This window comes from Xenopus tropicalis, chromosome 8, assembly GCF_000004195.4.
Source record: "Xenopus tropicalis strain Nigerian chromosome 8, UCB_Xtro_10.0, whole genome shotgun sequence".
Classification (NCBI taxonomy): Eukaryota; Metazoa; Chordata; class Amphibia; order Anura; family Pipidae; genus Xenopus; species Xenopus tropicalis.
In genome coordinates, this window is record NC_030684.2 from 3,599,109 (window position 1) to 3,618,715 (window position 19,607).

General features: G+C 45.0%; 2 protein-coding genes across 3 annotated transcripts; both read right to left on the reverse strand.

Annotated features, from left to right (window-relative positions):
- Positions 1 to 326: 326 nt before the first annotated feature.
- Positions 327 to 18,454, reverse strand: LOC100485381 (ficolin-1-A-like). Of its 2 annotated transcripts, none has more exons than XM_031890795.1 (9): positions 18,360 to 18,454; positions 4,240 to 4,353; positions 4,087 to 4,140; positions 3,898 to 3,933; positions 3,603 to 3,638; positions 2,788 to 2,915; positions 2,562 to 2,691; positions 1,960 to 2,094; positions 327 to 690 (listed from the first exon to the last, which is right to left on the reverse strand). In XM_031890795.1, exons 1-9 carry the CDS (start codon positions 18,430 to 18,432, stop codon positions 437 to 439), a joined length of 960 nt encoding a protein of 319 aa, XP_031746655.1. In that variant the 5' UTR covers positions 18,433 to 18,454; the 3' UTR covers positions 327 to 436. The 2 variants fall into 2 exon arrangements, with proteins under 2 accessions (XP_031746655.1, XP_031746654.1); XM_031890794.1 differs by lacking the exon at positions 18,360 to 18,454 and adding an exon at positions 4,571 to 4,679.
- Positions 9,047 to 15,688, reverse strand: LOC101731636 (ficolin-1-A-like). The gene is made up of 5 exons (XM_031892339.1): positions 15,616 to 15,688; positions 13,610 to 13,746; positions 13,358 to 13,487; positions 12,960 to 13,094; positions 9,047 to 9,489 (listed from the first exon to the last, which is right to left on the reverse strand). Exons 1-5 carry the CDS (start codon positions 15,686 to 15,688, stop codon positions 9,239 to 9,241), a joined length of 726 nt encoding a protein of 241 aa, XP_031748199.1. The 3' UTR covers positions 9,047 to 9,238.
- Positions 18,455 to 19,607: the final 1,153 nt, after the last annotated feature.

A 19,607-nucleotide genomic window follows, 5' to 3' on the forward strand; every position in this document is an offset into this window, starting at 1 on the left:
TTGGGGCAGAACAGCCCTATTGGGTTTATTTAATGGTTAAATGATTCCCTTTTCTCTGTAATAATAAAACAGTACCTGTACTTGATCCCAACTAAGATATAATTACCCCTTATTGGGGGCAGAACAGCCCTATTGGGTTTATTTAATGGTTAAATGATTCCCTTTTCTCTGTAATAATAAAACAGTACCTGTACTTGATCCCAACTAAGATATAATTACCCCTTATTGGATGCAAAACAATCTTATTAGGTTTATTTCATGGTCAAATGATTTTTTAGTAAACTTAAATCATGGAGATCCAAAATATGGAAAAATTAAAAAACTGGTTTGAGAAAAGGTATTTATTTTGTAATTGTGAAGAAGCAGCTGGTTATAAAGTTCTATTGGGTCGGTTCCACCCAATGGCTGCTGTTTGTCATCAAGTCACCACCCTTCCTTACGGCTGGGGGCGAAACTTCATCTCCGACACCTTGTAGGAGTAATGGTAACCCTTTCCTGCGCTCCAATTAACCCCGTTGGCGTAGCTGGTGTGATTCCCGCCCAGGTAGAGTCCGTTCAGGTTGGACCCGTGGCACTTTGTGTACCACCAGGCGCCTTTGTAGCTTTGGGCGCAGCTGCCCGTGAGGTGAACGTCATTGTCTCTGTCTTTGGAGCTGAAGGAGTAGCCGTTGTGCCCGGATAGGGAGTCCCCTGCGTGAGAGAGGATGGGTTATTCCATTTAAAAGGATACAGACATCATTAGACTCTTTATTTCCCCTCCTGGATAAACCAACACCCCCTCAAACTGAGAAGATCTCATAGTCTGCCCCCCCAAACCAGGACCTTCTCCCCCTTCCACTATTACTACACATGCCATGACCATTAACCCTGTTGATGTTGGCTCGTTGTCTGGGGATTATCTTTGACCAAAACCAATCCTTCTCTAACCATATTAATGCAACTGCCGCTTTTTCCTCCATACATCCCTATGGCCACCTCTTACTCACTGCCGCCTCTCATCTAAAACCTTCAGATCCCACATTTGGAGCACTAGAACGTGACCTGCCCGGTCCTGGAATATAAGGGCCAATGCCCAAACCTTTGTGCACGTTGCCCCCCTGTTTGTGCCTGTATGTTATCCACCCACTTAGACTGAAAGCTCTGAGGGTCAGGGACTTTCTATTGTTTTTTTTTACCACTTGGTACTTTTCTACATTGCAAAATTGTTCAGCGATGCATGTCCTAGTAGGTTTTTATAAAGAAAGTTATATGTAGTGATGGGCGAAATGTATCGGCAGGCATGGATTTGTGGCGAATTTCCGCGTTTTGCCATTGGCGGATTGTTTCGCGAAATCGATGAAAAAATTTGCCGCACGTCCAAAAATTATCGACGGCATAAAAAAAGAATAGTCGCGGGTGTCAACATAATAGCCGCGTGACGAAATAATAGCCACGGGTGACAAAAGAATAGCCGTGCGACAAAATAATAGCCGCAGGCGACAAAATATAATGGCAACGGACGACAAAAGAATAGACATGCGACAAAATAATAGCTGCGGGCGACGAAATAATAGCTACGGGCGACAAAAGAATAGCCGTGCGACAAAATAATAGCCGTGGGTGACAAAATAATAGCCACGTGCGACAAAATAATAGCCGCGGGCGACGAAATAATAGACGCGCAACAAAATAATAGCCGGGGGGCGACAAAATATTAGCCGTGGGTGACAAAATAATAGCCACGGGCGACAAAAGGATAGACGTGCGACAAAATAATAGCCACAGGCGACAAAATAAAAGCCACGTGACAAAATAATAGCCGTGGGAGACAAAATATTAGCCGCGCAACAAAATAATAGCATTAAGTTTTCTCTTCCTTGGATATCACCAAGTCTCCTCCAGAGATAACAGAGATATCTCTATCTTTGAACTATTTTATTCTGCAGCCCAGATCCCTCACATTCAGGGGGATATTTGTACCTGCGTCTCCTCCCGTGAAACCCCCCAGACTCAGGGTGTAGTTCTGGGCCTCCCCAGCGATACGGAAGTTGCTGTATGCGGCGTAAGTGCGCTGCTCACTGAAATCTGTCAGGTCCACCCGGAGCTGGAAATTCCCTAGAGGGACAAAATTGAAAAATAATTTTATATATCTGCAATCCCTGCCATAAAGTAAGATTGGACTGCTGTATTTCTCTCAGACAGGAAGTCTCACGTGAGCAGTGGGAAATACACCTCCTATGGGGGTGTCAATTACTATTTTGTGATATATAATGTTATGTTTTGACCCCCCACATCCTTTTTGAAGACAAAATAATTAACCCATATATACAGATATGTTAAGTCCAACTCATAAAGAGAGTAGGGTTGAAAGCACAGGACCACCTCTGCCCCACCCATCTATCCACCCAGCCTGCCCCACCTGATCCATTCTCCTGCCCTATGATGTCATCACACCACCCCCAAGTGATGTCACCGTCAGACCCAGACCACATGACAACTGGGTATTGAAAAATAAATTATCCAGGGGGTCAGAGAGCAGCTATGAAGCTCAGGTCCCAAATAGAAGGAAATAGAGGTCTCACCTGTTGCTGTGAGGAGATGGAGATTATCGTTCCCCAACCAGAATTCACTCTCTTTGTGCCCGAACCCTCTCTTGTATGAATTCCAGTCTCGATAAAAATCCACCGAGCCGTCTGCTCGTCTCTGAAACACCTGGGGGGGGGGGGAATAATAGAGATTCCAATATCCATTAGTTATTAAGGTTGTGTTGTACGTCCCCATTAAAGACCAACACCCCCCCCAACTTACTATCCATCCTCCTCCATCGGTTTCCATATCACAGAGCACAGAGAGAGGGAGCCCATAGGGGGTGTAAATAGTGTACCAACCGCTGATTGTACCTCCCTGATCCAACCATTCCTTACAGTTCTGTGCAGCTGGGGAAAATAATATTGGTTATCCCACTGCTACTATATCCACCATCTCTCCCTACTATACCTGCTATCCCACAGCCCCAGTCCCTTCCCAGAGGCTATTATCCCCCCACTGCTACTATAGGCACCATCTCTCCCTACTATACCTGCTATCCCACAGCCCCAGTCCCTTCCCAGAGGCTATTATCCCACTGCTACTATAGGCACCATCTCTCCCTACTATACCTGCTATCCCACAGCCCAGTCCCTTCCCAGAGGCTATTATCCCCCCACTGCTACTATAGGCACCATCTCTCCCTACTATACCTGCTATCCCACAGCCCCAGTCCCTTCCCAGAGGCTATTATCCCCCCACTGCTACTATAGGCACCATCTCTCCCTACTATACCTGCTATCCCCACAGCCCCAGTCCCTTCCCAGAGGCTATTATCCCACTGTTACTATAGGCACCATCTCTCCCTACTATACCTGCTATCCCACAGCCCCAGTCCCTTCCCAGAGGCTATTATCCCACTGCTACTATAGGCACCATCTCTCCCTACTATACCTGCTATCCCACAGCCCCAGTCCCTTCCCAGAGGCTATTATCCCCCCACTGCTACTATAGGCACCATCTCTCCCTACTATACCTGCTATCCCACAGCCCCAGTCCCTTCCCAGAGGCTATTATCCCTTAGTGGGGGTACTTACTCCCTGGAACAGGCACACCTGGATCTCCTTGGTCCCCTACACAAGAGATTAGAGTTAATAATTTAATACGACATTAAATTCCTCATGGCCATTATAGCCCAGTTTATTGCATGGTGCCATACACAACCCAGTTATTCTGTTTATAGTGAATATACTTATAATGAGAAATAGAACCCTAAGAACAGAATGTATTATCTTTATTAACAAACATCTCAGTGCTTACTTCTTCCCCAGGACCCTAATGACCTGCATATTTTTTTTACTTTCTATCTTTCCAACTAAATCCTGTAATTACCTTTCTGCCCCTTTTCCCCAGGATTTCCTTGTTCTCCTGCGGAAGAGAAAATAGAAATTAAGTGGAGTACAATAGGGTGGTTCTATATTATGAACTGGCTATTGGCATGTCTATTATCCAATGGTACATTGTCTCTATTGGATACATTACCTAAATGATGAACTTTGAACTGTTGAGTTGTGTATTTACCTTTAAACCCAGTGGGTCCCACTTTCCCAGGAATCCCAGGCGCTCCTGCATCTCCTGAAAATGCATTATGGGGGAAATGTTACCCGTTTCTTTTTGCTGGAGTAGTAGATATTTCTCTACTTATAACTGGACTAATAGAAGAATATCACTTACCTTTAGCTCCTGTAGGTCCAGGAGGCCCTTGTTGCCCCGGTATTCCAGGGGTCCCAGGACATCCTCGCAGAATGGTCAGCTTGTCTGAAGCCCCTACTCCAATCACTTTCACATCTGGGGGAAGAGCAAAGGGTTATAAGGTTGGGTTGGTATGATTGGCAAGTCACGGGATATATCTTGGATCACTCTATGACTCCAATGACTTCACGTCTGTGGAAAGGGTGTGGGGTTATAAGGTTGGCAAATAGCACTGCTTGACATGGTTGAATGCAAACAGATGGTGAAGTTCATTGGGCATTTGATTCCCTGTAAGTGGGAGGGAATAACTTACCTGGGCAGGTCTCCTCTGCAGAGGAAAGGATGGAGGCCACCAAGAGGAGAAAGCTCTGCACCCACCCACTCATGGTTCTTCTTGCACTTCAAATACTCAGGTTGGGGGGCACCTCCACCTTTTATAATCAGTGGGATAGAACTTTCTCTGGTCTCTGCCCCTCCTTCTAATCATCATCACTATGGGATTGGGCAGATTTACAGCTGTGAGGCAACCTGCATTTCTCAACCGGAACCTGCCTGGTTACTGCCAATTCCCACATCCGCTGCGGTTTCTGCACAAGTTGTTGACATAGTGGTTTTACAGTAACAATTAACTCTTCCTATCAAACCAGCCTGGATTATGATACGAGCAATAAATTGACAACTTTGAAACTGGTGGTGGATCCAAAATGGTACGGGCTATCATTGTGGTTTGGATTCATTAGGTCTTCAGGGTCATTGAAGAGACCGATTTGAACCTAGTAAGATACAAAAAGGCTTGAAGACAGCTTTTATTGAGGACATGCATTATGTTTTGAGGCTGAATGCCCTTCTTCAGGTCTCATTACCCACATAAAGAATGATATAAGCTCTTTATAGTTAGTGCCTTATAATAAACACCAGTAGAAATCCCCCCTCTCCAGTCGCATGGGATTTGTTACATTTATCAGCATTCAGTGGCCACCAATTTTTCTGCTCCTGGTCAAGAACATTAGAAAGCATCCAACCAGGCAGCCTATTCACTTTGGACCAATGACATGCATTGTACTACCAGGACATGTTCATATGGCTGCCATTAGCTTGAGAGCCATTGTTTTGGGTTTAATGTTTTGATTTAGTGGCCAGGAAAGATGTCACCTACAGGAGACGCAAAGTAATCCATTGAAGGCCACATTATATGAAGTAGGAGCTGCAGTTGGACAGTAAACTCACTAGCAAGTGCTGTTGCTTGGTGCATTGGATGCATTGAGTGAGTTTGATCAACTCTTGAACAGGTATCCTCTGCCTTAGAAAGGATGGTGGCCACCAAGGAAAGAAAGGTCTACATCCACTCAGCCATGGTATCTTCTGCAGGACACCAAGAGGCTTTGTAGCAGCTGCATTTTATAAGCAGTAGGGGGAAATTTCCTTCTCATTGGACTGGAACCAACCTGGTTGTGGTTTCTGGGGGTTCTATAACATTAACTCTCCAGCCCAAACCATCCAGGAACTTCAGTTTCCAGACAGAACAAGACCGGGGTACAGAAATATTAATGGGCAATCGTGTTTTTGACACAGGCTTGACTTGTCAGCAATGCTGGGCAGGTGATAAAGTTCTGTTGGGTCAGTACCACCCAGTGGCTGCTGTTCATTATCAAGTCACCTCTAGTGATGAGCGAATCTGTTCCGAAAAGGTGAAAAATTCACGAAACGGCGAAAATGTCGTGTGACAAAAAAAAATTGTCGCCCGCAGCTATTATTTTGTTGCGCGGCTATTATTTTGTTGTCCACGGCTATTGTTTCGTCGCCCGTGGCTATTATTTTATTGCGCAGCTATTATTTTGTCGCACGGCTATTATTTCATCGCACGGCTATTATTTCGTCGCAAGGCTATTATTTTGTCACACGGCTATTATTTTGTCGCCCGCGACTATTCTTTTGTCGCCCGCAGCTATTATTTTTTTGTCGCGCGGCTATTATTTTGTTTCCCACGGCTATTGTTTCGTCGCCCATGGCTATTATTTTGTCGCGCGGCTATTATTTCGTCGTCTGCAGCTATTATTTTGTCGCCCGCAGCTATTATTTTGTCGCGCGGCTATTATTTCGTCGCATGGCTATTATTTAGTCGCACGCCTATTATTTTGTCGCCCGCGACTATTCTTTTGACGTCCGCGACTATTCTTTTTTGACGCCGGCGACAATTTTTGGACATGCGGCAAATTTTTCCGCAGCGAAACAATCCGCCAATGGCGAAACACGGAAATTCGCCGCGAATCCATGTCTGGTGAAACATTTTGCCCATCACTAGTCACCTCCCTTCCTTAACCAATGGCGACAAATCTTCATTTGAAACACCCTGTAGGAGTGATTGTACCCCCTGCCAGAACTCTGTCGGCGTAGCTGGTGTATTGTCCATGCTCAAAATTTCCTAATAGAGAAAACACAGAAGCAGAACCCTCATCTTGAAAAGTAATAGGGTTGGGACGAGCAACTTATACTGAACTCAACTGTAGAAGCTGCTCGGATGAGTAGTGAAACATCTTCAATGATTACTCAGCGATTCCAGTTGCTCTACATTTACTTATAGTAGATATACTATGACCTGGTGAATGAAAATCTTCATAGTCAACTCATTCTGAAGGCATCTAGGGAATGGGACCCAATCACTGCAGGGATAAATGTCTGGGGGCAGCAGATCTTCTTGTAAGGCCCATGCCAATCAGGCACCTCTACCTTTTATTTTATAGTGAGGAACATCTCTGAACCTCCCAACACTAATCTCTTGATTGTTCTTTACACAATGAGTACCAGCTTGGTTATTGCCTATCTCAACAGGTTCTACAGTTCTGCTCAGATTGCTGACTTGGTGGTTTTATAGCATGATTTTTATTTTGAAGAGCAGACACTCAATGAGCCTGCTCTTCAAAGAAATGGGGATGTCCACTCCCCTAGCTGAAGGCTCAGGGCTGAACCTCTTTTCTCTTATAGTGAGTTTATGGAGACATCTTACAATTTTGGTTTTAGAGCATCGATAAACTCTACAGCCCAAACCAACCAGGAGCTTCCGTTGGTACAGTAGTAGGGCAACTTTTTGTGACTTTTGACCCTAAATTTTGTCATCTCAACCCAAGGGAATTAATGAACTCAAACCTCAACAAACGCTTTGGAGAAAGCAGAGCCTTTTGTTACTAAAGGTTGAACCTACTTGTTGTTACTTACGTGTCCCAAGTCAGTTCTACAGGGCGTTTTTTAGTAGTAGGGAGGTGTGAATAGAGAAAATCAGATTGAAACCTCACTGCTACTACAGGCCCCTATTTATATAGTGTAAGTCAAGGGTATTTTGCTCATCTAACATGATATAAACCCATTTGGAATTATTTCTTAAGGTGACAGGTCCCCTAAGCGGGTTTTGCTTTTATAGGAAGACAAAGCAGGCATTGCTATGGGCATGAGTAGCCAATCCCATGGATCGTTGGACTGAATAGAAGCCATTTCTATCTTTAGATAAATGGATACAATATCAATTGGTGAATCTGTGGATCGTCTGCGCACGTTGGACCCATCTGAACACAGCTAATGGGTGTAAATCTCAGCACTTTATAGAAGGACAAGTGAAGCTCCACCTTCAAAGGGGACAGTGCTCAGGGGAGCCTATTGGAATCAAAGGGCTGTTGTATGACTACGTCTGTAAAAATGGGGGTAACTGGGCCCATTGGACTGGTGCTGTGCATTTCTGATCCTGATCCCCTTTTTGTTACGATAGAGATCTGAGATTTGATTCGCCCAGGCACGTGGATTTGGCTGTAACTGTAATATTGGCGGAACCAAATCCTGGATCCCTATTGGTCACTAGAGGTCACTATAATGGGCTGCCCCCCACATACACCCATCAAGCTGCCAATACCTGGAGTAAATACAGGTATAGGACCCATTATCCAGAATGCTCGGGACCAAGGGTATTCCGGATAAGGGGTCTTTCCGTAATTTGGATCTCCATACCTTAAGTCAACTATAAAATCAATAAAACATTAATTAAATGCAATAGGATTGTTTTGCATCCAATAAGGTTTATTTATATATTAATTGGGATCAGTTACAAGGTACTGTCTTATTACTACAGAGAAAAGGGAATCATTTAACCATGAAATAAACCCAATAGGGCTGTTCTGCCCCCAATAAGGGGTAATTATATCTTAGTTGGGATCAAGTACAGGTACTGTTTTATTATTACAGAGAAAAGGGAATCATTTAACCATTAAATAAACCCAATAGGGCTGTTCTGCCCCAATAAGGGGTAATTATATCTTAGTTGGGATCAAGTACAGGTACTGTTTATTATTACAGAGAAAAGGGAATCATTTAACCATTAAATAAACCCAATAGGGCTGTTCTGCCCCCAATAAGGGGTATTATATCTTAGTTGGGATCAAGTACAGGTACTGTTTTATTATTACAGAGAAAAGGGAATCATTTAACCATTAAATAAACCCAATAGGGCTGTTCTGCCCCCAATAAGGGGTAATTATATCTTAGTTGGGATCAAGTACAGGTACTGTTTTATTATTACAGAGAAAAGGGAATCATTTAACCATGAAATAAACCCAATAGGGCTGTTCTGCCCCAATAAGGGGTAATTATATCTTAGTTGGGATCAAGTACAGGTACTGTTTTATTATTACAGAGAAAAGGGAATCATTTAACCATGAAATAAACCCAATAGGGCTGTTCTGCCCCAATAAGGGGTAATTATATCTTAGTTGGGATCAAGTACAGGTACTGTTTTATTATTACAGAGAAAAGGGAATCATTTAACCATTAAATAAACCCAATAGGACTGTTCTGCCCCAATAACGTAACGGTTTGGTAATGGTTATTTATTTGGTGATCGCCAAGAGGTTCCCTGGGAGAGAAAGAAAGCGGATGCAGCAGGTTATTAAGTTATATCGGGTCAGTACCGCCCAATGGCTGCCCAAGTCGCCTCCGTTCCTTAAGGCTGGGGGCGAAACTTCATCTCCGACACCTTGTAGGAGTAATGGGGCCCTTTGCCTGCGCTCCAGTTAACCCCGTTGGCGTAGCTGGTGTGATCTCCGCGCAGGTAGAGTCCATTCAGGTTGGACGTATGGCAACTTGTGTACCACCAGGCGCCTTTGTACAACTGGGCGCAGTTGCCATTATAAACATCGTTGTCTCTGTCTTTAGTGCTAAAGCGGAAGCCATTGTGCTCGGATAGGGAGTCCCCTGTGATAGAGAGGAGTAGTTATTCGATATAAAGAATAGAGAAATCCTTACACTCCTTTTATTCCTATTTTGTGGGACCCCAAACAGTATTTATACATTTAGTTTTACCTACAACTTTAGTCAAAAACCTCTCTAACAACCTTACAGCGCCACGCACTTAAACACTCCCGGTTTTTCTTACTAGAGACCCCAAGTTAAGGGTAAGTACAACTCGGTGTTACTACTCACTGGCACTGTTGGCCGGGGGACTAATGATATGAATGCGCTGCAGATTCAGTATAAGCAATAGGCATGTCGTGGGCTCAGGGGGCTCGTGGGTATTTAGCCTCAGCCAGTCTCTGTTTAACTCTATGGAGACTGAGGTGTCCCTGTTGCTTTTCCCCAGCAGACAAATGGTGGGAGTTGGAATAAAGTTTATTGATTTACTGAATAACAATTAGTAAGAGCCAATAGTGTGTGTGTGAGTGGGACCCATTGTTCCCTCAGAGTAGGGTGCGGTACCCGGGTATCTATGGGCAGGGCCTTCCCCCCCTCACTCCCATGTGTGCCCCCTGCTTCCCATTCCTCTCCCTCTCTTTCCTCACTGTCTCTTTGTATCATTTCTCTCTGTCTATTCCCTTCTCTGCTGCCTTTTCCCTCCCTTCCTGCTGCTTTTGTCTGTGCAACAACTGCCTCACAACCAGCAGCTCCTCTCCTGTCACAGGAAGCCCCTCCCCTTACTCCCAGGATCCCTTGCTCCTGTTCCCTTGGAAAACACCAGGCCCTGTAGAACTCAAGTACAATGAGGGGCCCTGACTTGGCACATGATATATCCCATATTGTGCCCACAGTGCAGTAATAACAGCCCATTGCCTTGTAGCTATTACTTATACCTGCGCGCTGGCAATCCCTTCTCTCTGTGGGATTTAGCGAGTCTGCAGCCCGGATATGCCAAGCCGTGCCCGTACTGCTGTATAAAGCCTCACTCTCCTCTATCCCCCATAGTGTGGCTACTGTATGATCCCTAAGGCAGAGGGGGGAATTCACAAAAGTGGTGATATTGAGACAAAATAAAAGTGGAGATAGATTTGTCGGATTTTCCGACAGTTTTTGTCATTTTCCTTACATAATGGGGGGAATTCACAAAAGTGGAGGGAGCCCTTTTTTGGAGTAAAAGTGGTGGAAAACACTTTCTCCAGATTCACAAACAGAAATCCGCCTAAATTCCGACTCAACCGCCACTTTTCCGTTTTTGGTGAAAGAAAGCCAGTTTACAGACACTTTTGGGAATTTGTCGTTTAAACAACATTTATGCGTCGTTTTCCCCGACATTTTTCCCCGATATTTTCAAAATGGAGTAAAGCTCAGTGTAACTCTGTCAGACAAATTCTAAGCTCTTCTGTTTTGTTTGGTTTCCCCCAGTCTCCAATTCACACCTCTGGTAGGGGCCCCATTGGGGGCAAAAAGCCTCATTAAGATTTTACAAACAAGTAAAACACTAATTAAAAAAAGTTTAATTTATATCATATATATAAAAAGGTTTTACCTCACATTTGCATTGCTAAGCTAGTTTTAGCTTAATCAATGAGGCAATAATAACTTTTTGCGTGAATATATTGTAAACATTTACCCCTCAGGAAATGCCCCCAAAGTGAAATGACAAATGGCAAATGAAATGCAAAATCCTGCAGGTAAAATCCGTATCCCAAGGCTCCTGTCGCTGTGGGACTGAGTTTGATGGCACCGACAGATTTACTAAGAGCTAAAGGCAAATTCATAAAAAAAATGTCTGGTAAATGACAAAATCTGAAAACTGTCTGTTTAAAAGACAAATTCACAAAAGTGGAGATAGAGGTTTGTGAATACGGTGGAAAATCCAACAAATCTATCTCCACTTTTATTTTGTCGGAATATCACCACTTTTGTGAATTCCCCCCAATGAATTTGCCTTTAGCTGTTAGTAAATGTGTCGGTGCCCCCAAACCCAGTCCCACAGCCTTGGAATAAGGATTTTACCTGCAGGATTTGGCATTTCATTTGCCATTTGTCATTTCATAGTTACATAGTTACATACGGTTGAAAAAAGACCAGTGTCCATCAAGTTCAACCCATCCAAGTAAACCCAGCACACCTAACCCACACCTACCAATCTATACACTCACATACATAAACTATATATATACAACCACTAGTACTAACTGTAGGTATTAGTATCACAATAGCCTTGGATATTTCACTTTGGGGGCATTTCCTGAGGGGTAATTTTAGTTTGCCCAGAATTTTTTCAGGACAATCTGGGCTTTCTAATGGTTTCTATATTTCTGTGTAATTCCCCTTCTGTAACAAGATTTAAGGGTCTAAATACCTTCTTCTCTAGCCCCTACTCATTACTGGGCAGCAGCAATCCGACCCCCACACCAACATGTCCGGTGAATAGAGGCCCAACAGGACTAGCGCCCAGCGGGTTTTTATCCAATGCCCTGTTGGGCCAGTCCAACCCTGTACCCCAATATCCTAGTGTGGGTGCCAGTGTGTATGTGCTGCTTGCTGATCACCAAGATGGCAGCTGGGAACAGGTGGGGGCCAATGCTGTCAGGCAGCTCTGTAGTTCTGGACATGCTATGGGGGCACAGATAAGTTGGGGCAAATGTCAATGAAGGGAATAAAGAGGGGGCACTGCTGCTAAAACTAAAAATTTGCCTGGGAGGCTTTACTTTTTCTTTTAATAAAAATGTTTACAATATATTCACTCAAAATGTTATTATTGCCTCATTGATTAAGCTAAAACATAATCATGTACATGTGAGGTAAAAACTTTTTATATATAAGATATAAATTGAACTTTTTTTAATCAGTGTTTTACTTGTTTATAAAATGTTAATGAGGCTTTTGCACCTATTGTTCTAGGGTGAGACAGAAACTTGCCCCCTAACAATAGGCTGCTAATCCCCATTAATATGTAACTGATCCCCCAATGGGGCCCCTACCAGAGGTGTGAAATGGAGACTGGTGGAAACAAAACAAAACAGAAGAGCTTAGAATTGATCTAACAGAGTTACATTGAGCTTTACTCCATTTTGAAAATGTCGGGGAGAAATGTTGTTAAAACGTCGTATAAATGTCGTTTAAACGACAAATTCACAAAAGTGTCTGTAAACCGTCTTTCTTTCACCAAAAACGGAAAAGTGGCGGTTGAATCGGAGTTTAGGCGGATTTCTGTTTGTGAATCTGGAGAAAGTGTTTTCCACCACTTTTACTCCACAAAAGGGCCATCTCCACTTTTATGAATTCCCCCCCATAGAGGCGAGGCCCCTGGATATAGAACCAGATGTTTAAAGGCCCTGTGGGTCTAAATGAAGCCTCACCCACCCCAGAAACACACCCTGTATTTCCTCCATAGATTCCCCCCTTTCAGGGGCCCCTCCTGCAGTTCCATTCTACAGCTCTGACTTGTTTGCCCTGATTCCTCACATTTGGGGGGAAATTTGTACCTGCGTCTCCTCCTGTGTAAACCCCAAAATGCAGGGTGTAGTTCTGGGCCTCCCCAGCGATACGGAAGTTGCTGTATGCGGCGTAAGTGCGCTGCTCACTGAAATCTGTCAGGTCCACCCGGAGCTGGAAATTCCCTGATTAAGGAAAAAATCATTTTTGATCATTGAGAAATGTAGGGGAAAGTACAGAGGCAGAGACCCTCATCCTGAGGAGCAACAGGGTTGGGGGGAGCAGCTCCCTCTAGGAATTAGGGGCCAATAACTGCAGGGATCACTATTTGTTGCAGCCCAAGTCCAACTCATACAGAGCGGATTCTAAGGACAAACTTAGATTGGGAATTGATCAGGGAAAGGGCTTTAAACCTCAAGGTCCAAATAGAAGGAAATAGAAGTCTCACCTGTTGCTGTGAGGAGATGGAGATTATCGTTCCCCAACCAAAATTCACTCTCTTTGCGCCCGAACCCTCTCTTGTATGAATTCCAGTCTCGATAAAAATCCACCGAGCCGTCTGCTCGTCTCTGAAACACCTGGGGGGGGGGGGGAGAGAATTATAGAGATTACTATAATTGTTGATACTCTTATACTCTACTTCCTTTTTCAAGATTTATGTTATGGCTCCATTAAAGACCAACACCCCCCCCCAACTTACTATCCATCCTCCTCCATCGGTTTCCATATCACAGAGCACAGAGAGAAAGAGCTCGTTGGGGGTGTAAATAGTGTACCAACCGCTGATTGTACCTCCCTGATCCAACCATTCCTTACAGTTCTGTGCAGCTGGGGAAAATAATATTGGTTATCCCACTGCTACTATATCCACCATCTCTCCCTACTATACCTGCTATCCCACAGCCCCAGTCCCTTCCCAGAGGCTATTATCCCACTGCTACTATAGGCACCATCTCTCCCTACTATACCTGCTATCCCACAGCCCCAGTCCCTTCCCAGAGGCTATTATCCCCCCACTGCTACTATAGGCACCATCTCTCCCTACTATACCTGCTATCCCACAGCCCCAGTCCCTTCCCAGAGGCTATTATCCCCCCACTGCTACTATAGGCACCATCTCTCCCTACTATACCTGCTATCCCACAGCCCCAGTCCCTTCCCAGAGGCTATTATCCCCCCACTGCTACTATAGGCACCATCTCTCCCTACTATACCTGCTATCCCACAGCCCCAGTCCCTTCCCAGAGGCTATTATCCCACTGCTACTATAGGCACCATCTCTCCCTACTATACCTGCTATCCCACAGCCCCAGTCCCTTCCCAGAGGCTATTATCCCCCCACTGCTACTATAGGCATCATCTCTCCCTACTATACCTGCTATCCCACAGCCCCAGTCCCTTCCCAGAGGCTATTATCCCCCCACTGCTACTATAGGCACCATCTCTCCCTACTATACCTGCTATCCCACAGCCCCAGTCCCTTCCCAGAGGCTATTATCCCCCCCACTGCTACTATAGGCACCATCTCTCCCTACTATACCTGCTATCCCACAGCCCCAGTCCCTTCCCAGAGGCTATTATCCCCCCCACTGCTACTATAGGCACCATCTCTCCCTACTATACCTGTTATCCCACAGCCCCAGTCCCTTCCAGAGGCTATTATCCCACTGCTACTATAGGCACCATCTCTCCCTACTATACCTGCTATCCCACAGCCCCAGTCCCTTCCCAGAGGCTATTATCCCCCCACTGCTACTATAGGCACCATCTCTCCCTACTATACCTGCTATCCCACAGCCCCAGTCCCTTCCCAGAGACTATTATCCCCCCACTGCTACTATAGGCACCATCTCTCCCTACTATACCTGCTATCCCACAGCCCCAGTCCCTTCCCAGAGGCTATTATCCCCCCACTGTTACTATAGGCACCATCTCTCCCTACTATACCTGCTATCCCACAGCCCCAGTCCCTTCCCAGAGGCTATTATCCCACTGCTACTATAGGCACCATCTCTCCCTACTATACCTGCTATCCCACAGCCCCAGTCCCTTCCCAGAGGCTATTATCCCACTGCTACTATAGGCACCATCTCTCCCTACTATACCTGCTATCCCACAGCCCCAGTCCCTTCCCAGAGGCTATTATCCCACTGCTACTATAGGCACCATCTCTCCCTACTATACCTGCTATCCCACAGCCCCAGTCCCTTCCCAGAGGCTATTATCCCCCCACTGCTACTATAGGCACCATCTCTCCCTACTATACCTGCTATCCCACAGCCACAGTCCCTTCCCAGAGGCTATTATCCCCCCACTGCTACTATAGGCACCATCTCTCCCTACTATACCTGCTATCCCACAGCCCCAGTCCCTTCCCAGAGGCTATTATCCCACTGCTACTATAGGCACCATCTCTCCCTACTATACCTGCTATCCCACAGCCCCAGTCCCTTCCCAGAGGCTATTATCCCCCCCACTGCTACTATAGGCACCATCTCTCCCTACTATACCTGCTATCCCACAGCCCCTATTGAACTCCTTTAGCCTGGCAACCCATGGGCCTAAATCACTAAGCCCTACTTTTTGGGTATAAGGAATTCCAAAAAGACAGTGGGATACAGTTTAAAGCTACAGTTTAACCTAATTTTACCCACTGGTTGTTGGTCGGAGCATTATTTTCATTGTAAATGGGAGGGAATGTCTCACCTGGGTACGTCAACTTGGCAGAGGAATGGATGGCGGCCACCAGGAGAAGAAAGCTCTGTACCCAACCAGTCATGGTTCTTCTTGCAGGGCAAATAGCGTGCAAGTACTGCCTTTGGTCTCTATCCTGCCTCCCAGTAATCATCATTATGGGACTGAGCATGCCTAACTAGAACCAGCCTGGTTACTGCCAGTTCCAACATGTGCAGCAGTTTTAGGCTCAAGACATTGACTTGTTGGTTTATAGCATCGATTAACGCTACAGCCCAAAGCAGCCAAGAGCTTCAGTTTCCAAGAAGAAGCCAATTAGGGTGAATAAATAGTTATGGCCAATGGCATCTCTAATTAATATTTCAGTTGCAGATTCTAAATTGCTTTTTTATGCAAATAATAACTAGATATTTTATAGCTGTAGTTCAAACGCATAAAACAGAAAAGAACTGGGAAGCACAGTAGGAAAGTCGGGGGCAGACCCGAGATTTGTTCATTTCACCCAGGCCTGGACTGGCAATCAGTGATGAGCGAATCTGTCCCATTTCGCTACGCCAAAAAATGGTGAAAATGTTGCACGTCAAAAAAAATTGTCGCCCGCGGCTATTATTTCGGCACACAGCTATCCTTTTGTCGCCTGCGGCTATCCTTTTGTCGCCCGCGGCTATTATTTTGGCACGCGGCTATTATTTCGTCGCCCACGGCTATTCTTTTGTCGCCCGCGACTATTCTTTTGTCGCACGGCTATTATTTTGTCACATGGCTATTATTTTGTCGCCCGTGGCTATTATTTTGTCGCCCACGGCTATTCTTTTGTCGCCCGCGGCTATTATTTTGTCGCATGTGGCTATTCTTTTGTTGCACGCGGCTATTCTTTTGTCGCACACAGCTATTATTTCGTCGCCCATGGCTATTCTTTTGTCGCCCACTGCTATTATTTTGTCGCCCGCGGCTATTATTTTGTCGCCCGCGGCTATTATTTTGTCGCCCACTGCTATTATTTTGTTGCCCGCGGCTATTCTTTTGTCACAAGGCTATTCTTTTGTCGCACGGCTATTATTTCGTCGCCCACGGCTATTATTTCGTCCCACGGCTATTATTTTGTCGCCCACGGCTATTATTTCGTCGCGCGGCTATTCTTTTGATGTCCATCAATCTCTAAATGCCAATCTCTAAATGCCAAAAGGGGCTGCCATTGAGTATTTAATTTTGGGAGTCTGTTTGGGCCTCCGTGTCCAAGGGATTTGGTGAACTAAAACTACAAACTCCAATATTTTGGAGAAGGAAAAACATGATTTTCCTGGGGATTGACCTTATTTTCCCACTTCCTTGTACCAAGTCAATTCTGCCGGGCGTTTCCATGTATTAAGGTCGTTACAGGGAGGGGTACAAGGGAATTAATTAGATTCAGCAGCAATTAACTCATTAAATATTAAGTAGCTCGTGTTATTTAAAGCAACAGCAGGTTTTGCTTTCATTTTGTAGGGAGACCACATGGTATAAATGAGAACACGTCGGGCGTTGCCAGAGAATACGGGAGTGAGTGGAACGTCCCAGGGATAAATTGCCACCAAATGACCGGGCAAATCTGAGCACGTTGGGCCCATGCCAACACAGCGAGTAAGTGACAATCTCTTTATCTCATTTTATAGAAGAACCAGTGAAGCACCACCTTCAAAGGGACCTGATACATGAAAAAAGACAAAATACATTGTGCTGCAAAAACTCATTGGACAACAGCAATTTATTTGGTGACTGCCCCTTTAAGGGGTTCCCTGGAAGAGGTAAAAAGCAGGATCAGCAGGTTACAAGGTTCTGTTGGGTCAGTACCGCCCAGTGTCTGCTGTTTATTATCAAGTCACCTCCGTTCCTTAAGGCTGGGGGCGAAACTTCATTTCCGACACTTTGTAGGAGTAACCGTACCCTGCAGATTCAAGCAATAGGCATGTCGTGGGCTCAGGGGGTTCGTGGGTATTTAGCCTCAGCCAGTCTCTGTTTAACTCTATGGAGACTGAGGTGTCCCTGTTGCTTTCCCCCAGCAGACAAATGGTGGGAGTTGGAATAAAGTTTATTGATTTATTATATTAGTAAGAGCCAATAGCGTGTGTGTGAGTGGGACCCATTGTTCCCTCAGAGTAGGGTGCGGTACCCGGGTATCTATGGGCATTGGCCAGCCAGTCTCACTGAGACTTCTCCTCTATCCCCCCATAATGTCTCTACTGTATGATCCCTAAGGCATAGAGGCGGGGCAGGCAATATATGATTGACAGCTGCGATTTTTAATTGCCTTTCTAATGGGCATGTGTGTGTGATAAAAAAAAGGAATTTGGGTTTCATGTTTAATTAAAAAATAACGTTTATTATACCGATATTTATATGTGGGTAACAGGTCCCCCTTATCCAAGTGCCCCTGGATATAGAACTTTATAGAACCAGTGGCCCCGTGGGCCTAGCTGAAGCCTCACCCACCCCAGAAACAGAAGAGAATATTACCTTTTCCTCCTGCAGGACCAGCGGGCCCATGTGGTCCTTGAATACCAGGGGTCCCAGGACGTCTTCGCAGAATGGTCAGCTTGTCTGAAGCCCCTACTCCAATCACTTGGGGAAGAGCAAAGGGTTATAAGGTTGGGTTGGTTAGACTGGCAAGTCACAGGAGATATCATGGATCACTTCTGTTCTTCTGTGCCACCTCACACAGTAGATGGTGATGTTAGATGGGGCATTTGATTCCCTGTAAGTGGGAGGGAATAACTTACCTGGGCAGGTCTCCTCTGCAGAGGAAAGGATGGCGGCCACCAAGAGGAGAAAGCTCTGCACCCAACCATTCATGGTTCTTCTTGCAGTGCAAATACTCAGGTTGGGGGGAACCTCCACCTTTTATAATCAGTGGGATAGAACTCCCTCTGGTCTCTGCCCCTCCTTCTAATCATCCTCACAATGGGATTGGGCAGATTTACAGCTGTGAGGCAACCTGTATTACCCAACCGGAACCTGCCTGGTTACTGCCAATTCCCACATCCGCTGCGGTTTCTGCTCAAGTTGTTGACTTGGTGGTTTTACAGGAACGATTAACTCTTCAAATTAAACCAGTCATCGTGGTCCTGGGTAAAGCCGAAAATTAATTTTATGAAAAATAAATACAGGGCCCGAATATTTGTGATTTGGTTTATGGAAAAGCTATAGTTAATGGTCTGGACATCATGAAGTTGAGATGTTTGGTTGAAAAACTACGTGAGGCAACTAGACTATAAGCTGAGTTGTATCTCCCCAACATGGATAGAGATGGTCAATAGAATTTCTACAAACATTTTGACCTCAAAAATGTTACTTTTGGTTTAGTGGCCAGACAAGGAGTTGCCGACGGGAGATGGAACTGATGGAATGAAGTTCTCTGCTTCCTACCTGATCTACAGAAGATTTGCTAATGGACAGTTATGGTACACTCTTCTCCAGGGACTGGATAACCTGGGCCACCTTTTGTCACCTAGGGAAGGACAATAACAATGAGAGGAACAATCAAATACATCAGAGGAATTAATAGAAATCAGGAGAAATGTTTTCTGGAGAGAACATAACGTTGGAAATGGGATCGTTCAGAAGACATTTTCCTGCCGTAGAACAAGTACACTTGCTCCTCAGAGTATGGGTTCCACTGTTTAGAACATCAACCTGATAGTAAAGTCTTAAAACAATATCAGTGACCTTTAGTGCATGACCATTGGGCTGTTGTAGCCAGCTACTCCAGGGATCCCAGGATATCATTGCAGAATGGTCAGCTTTGTTTGAAGGTTCAACCTAAATACATTTCACATCTAAGGGAAGAGCATTGAGTTATAAGACTGGGAAATGTAAGTTGGTTCTTGAACTTCTTCATACTGGTCCTCACTAACCCTGAAATCTGTAACCCTTTCCATATCCTACATTGTCTTCTGGTACAATTTAACACTCTACCCACAGGCCATTGCAGTTGGTTGGGTGCATTGGATACATTGTGAATAGAATGG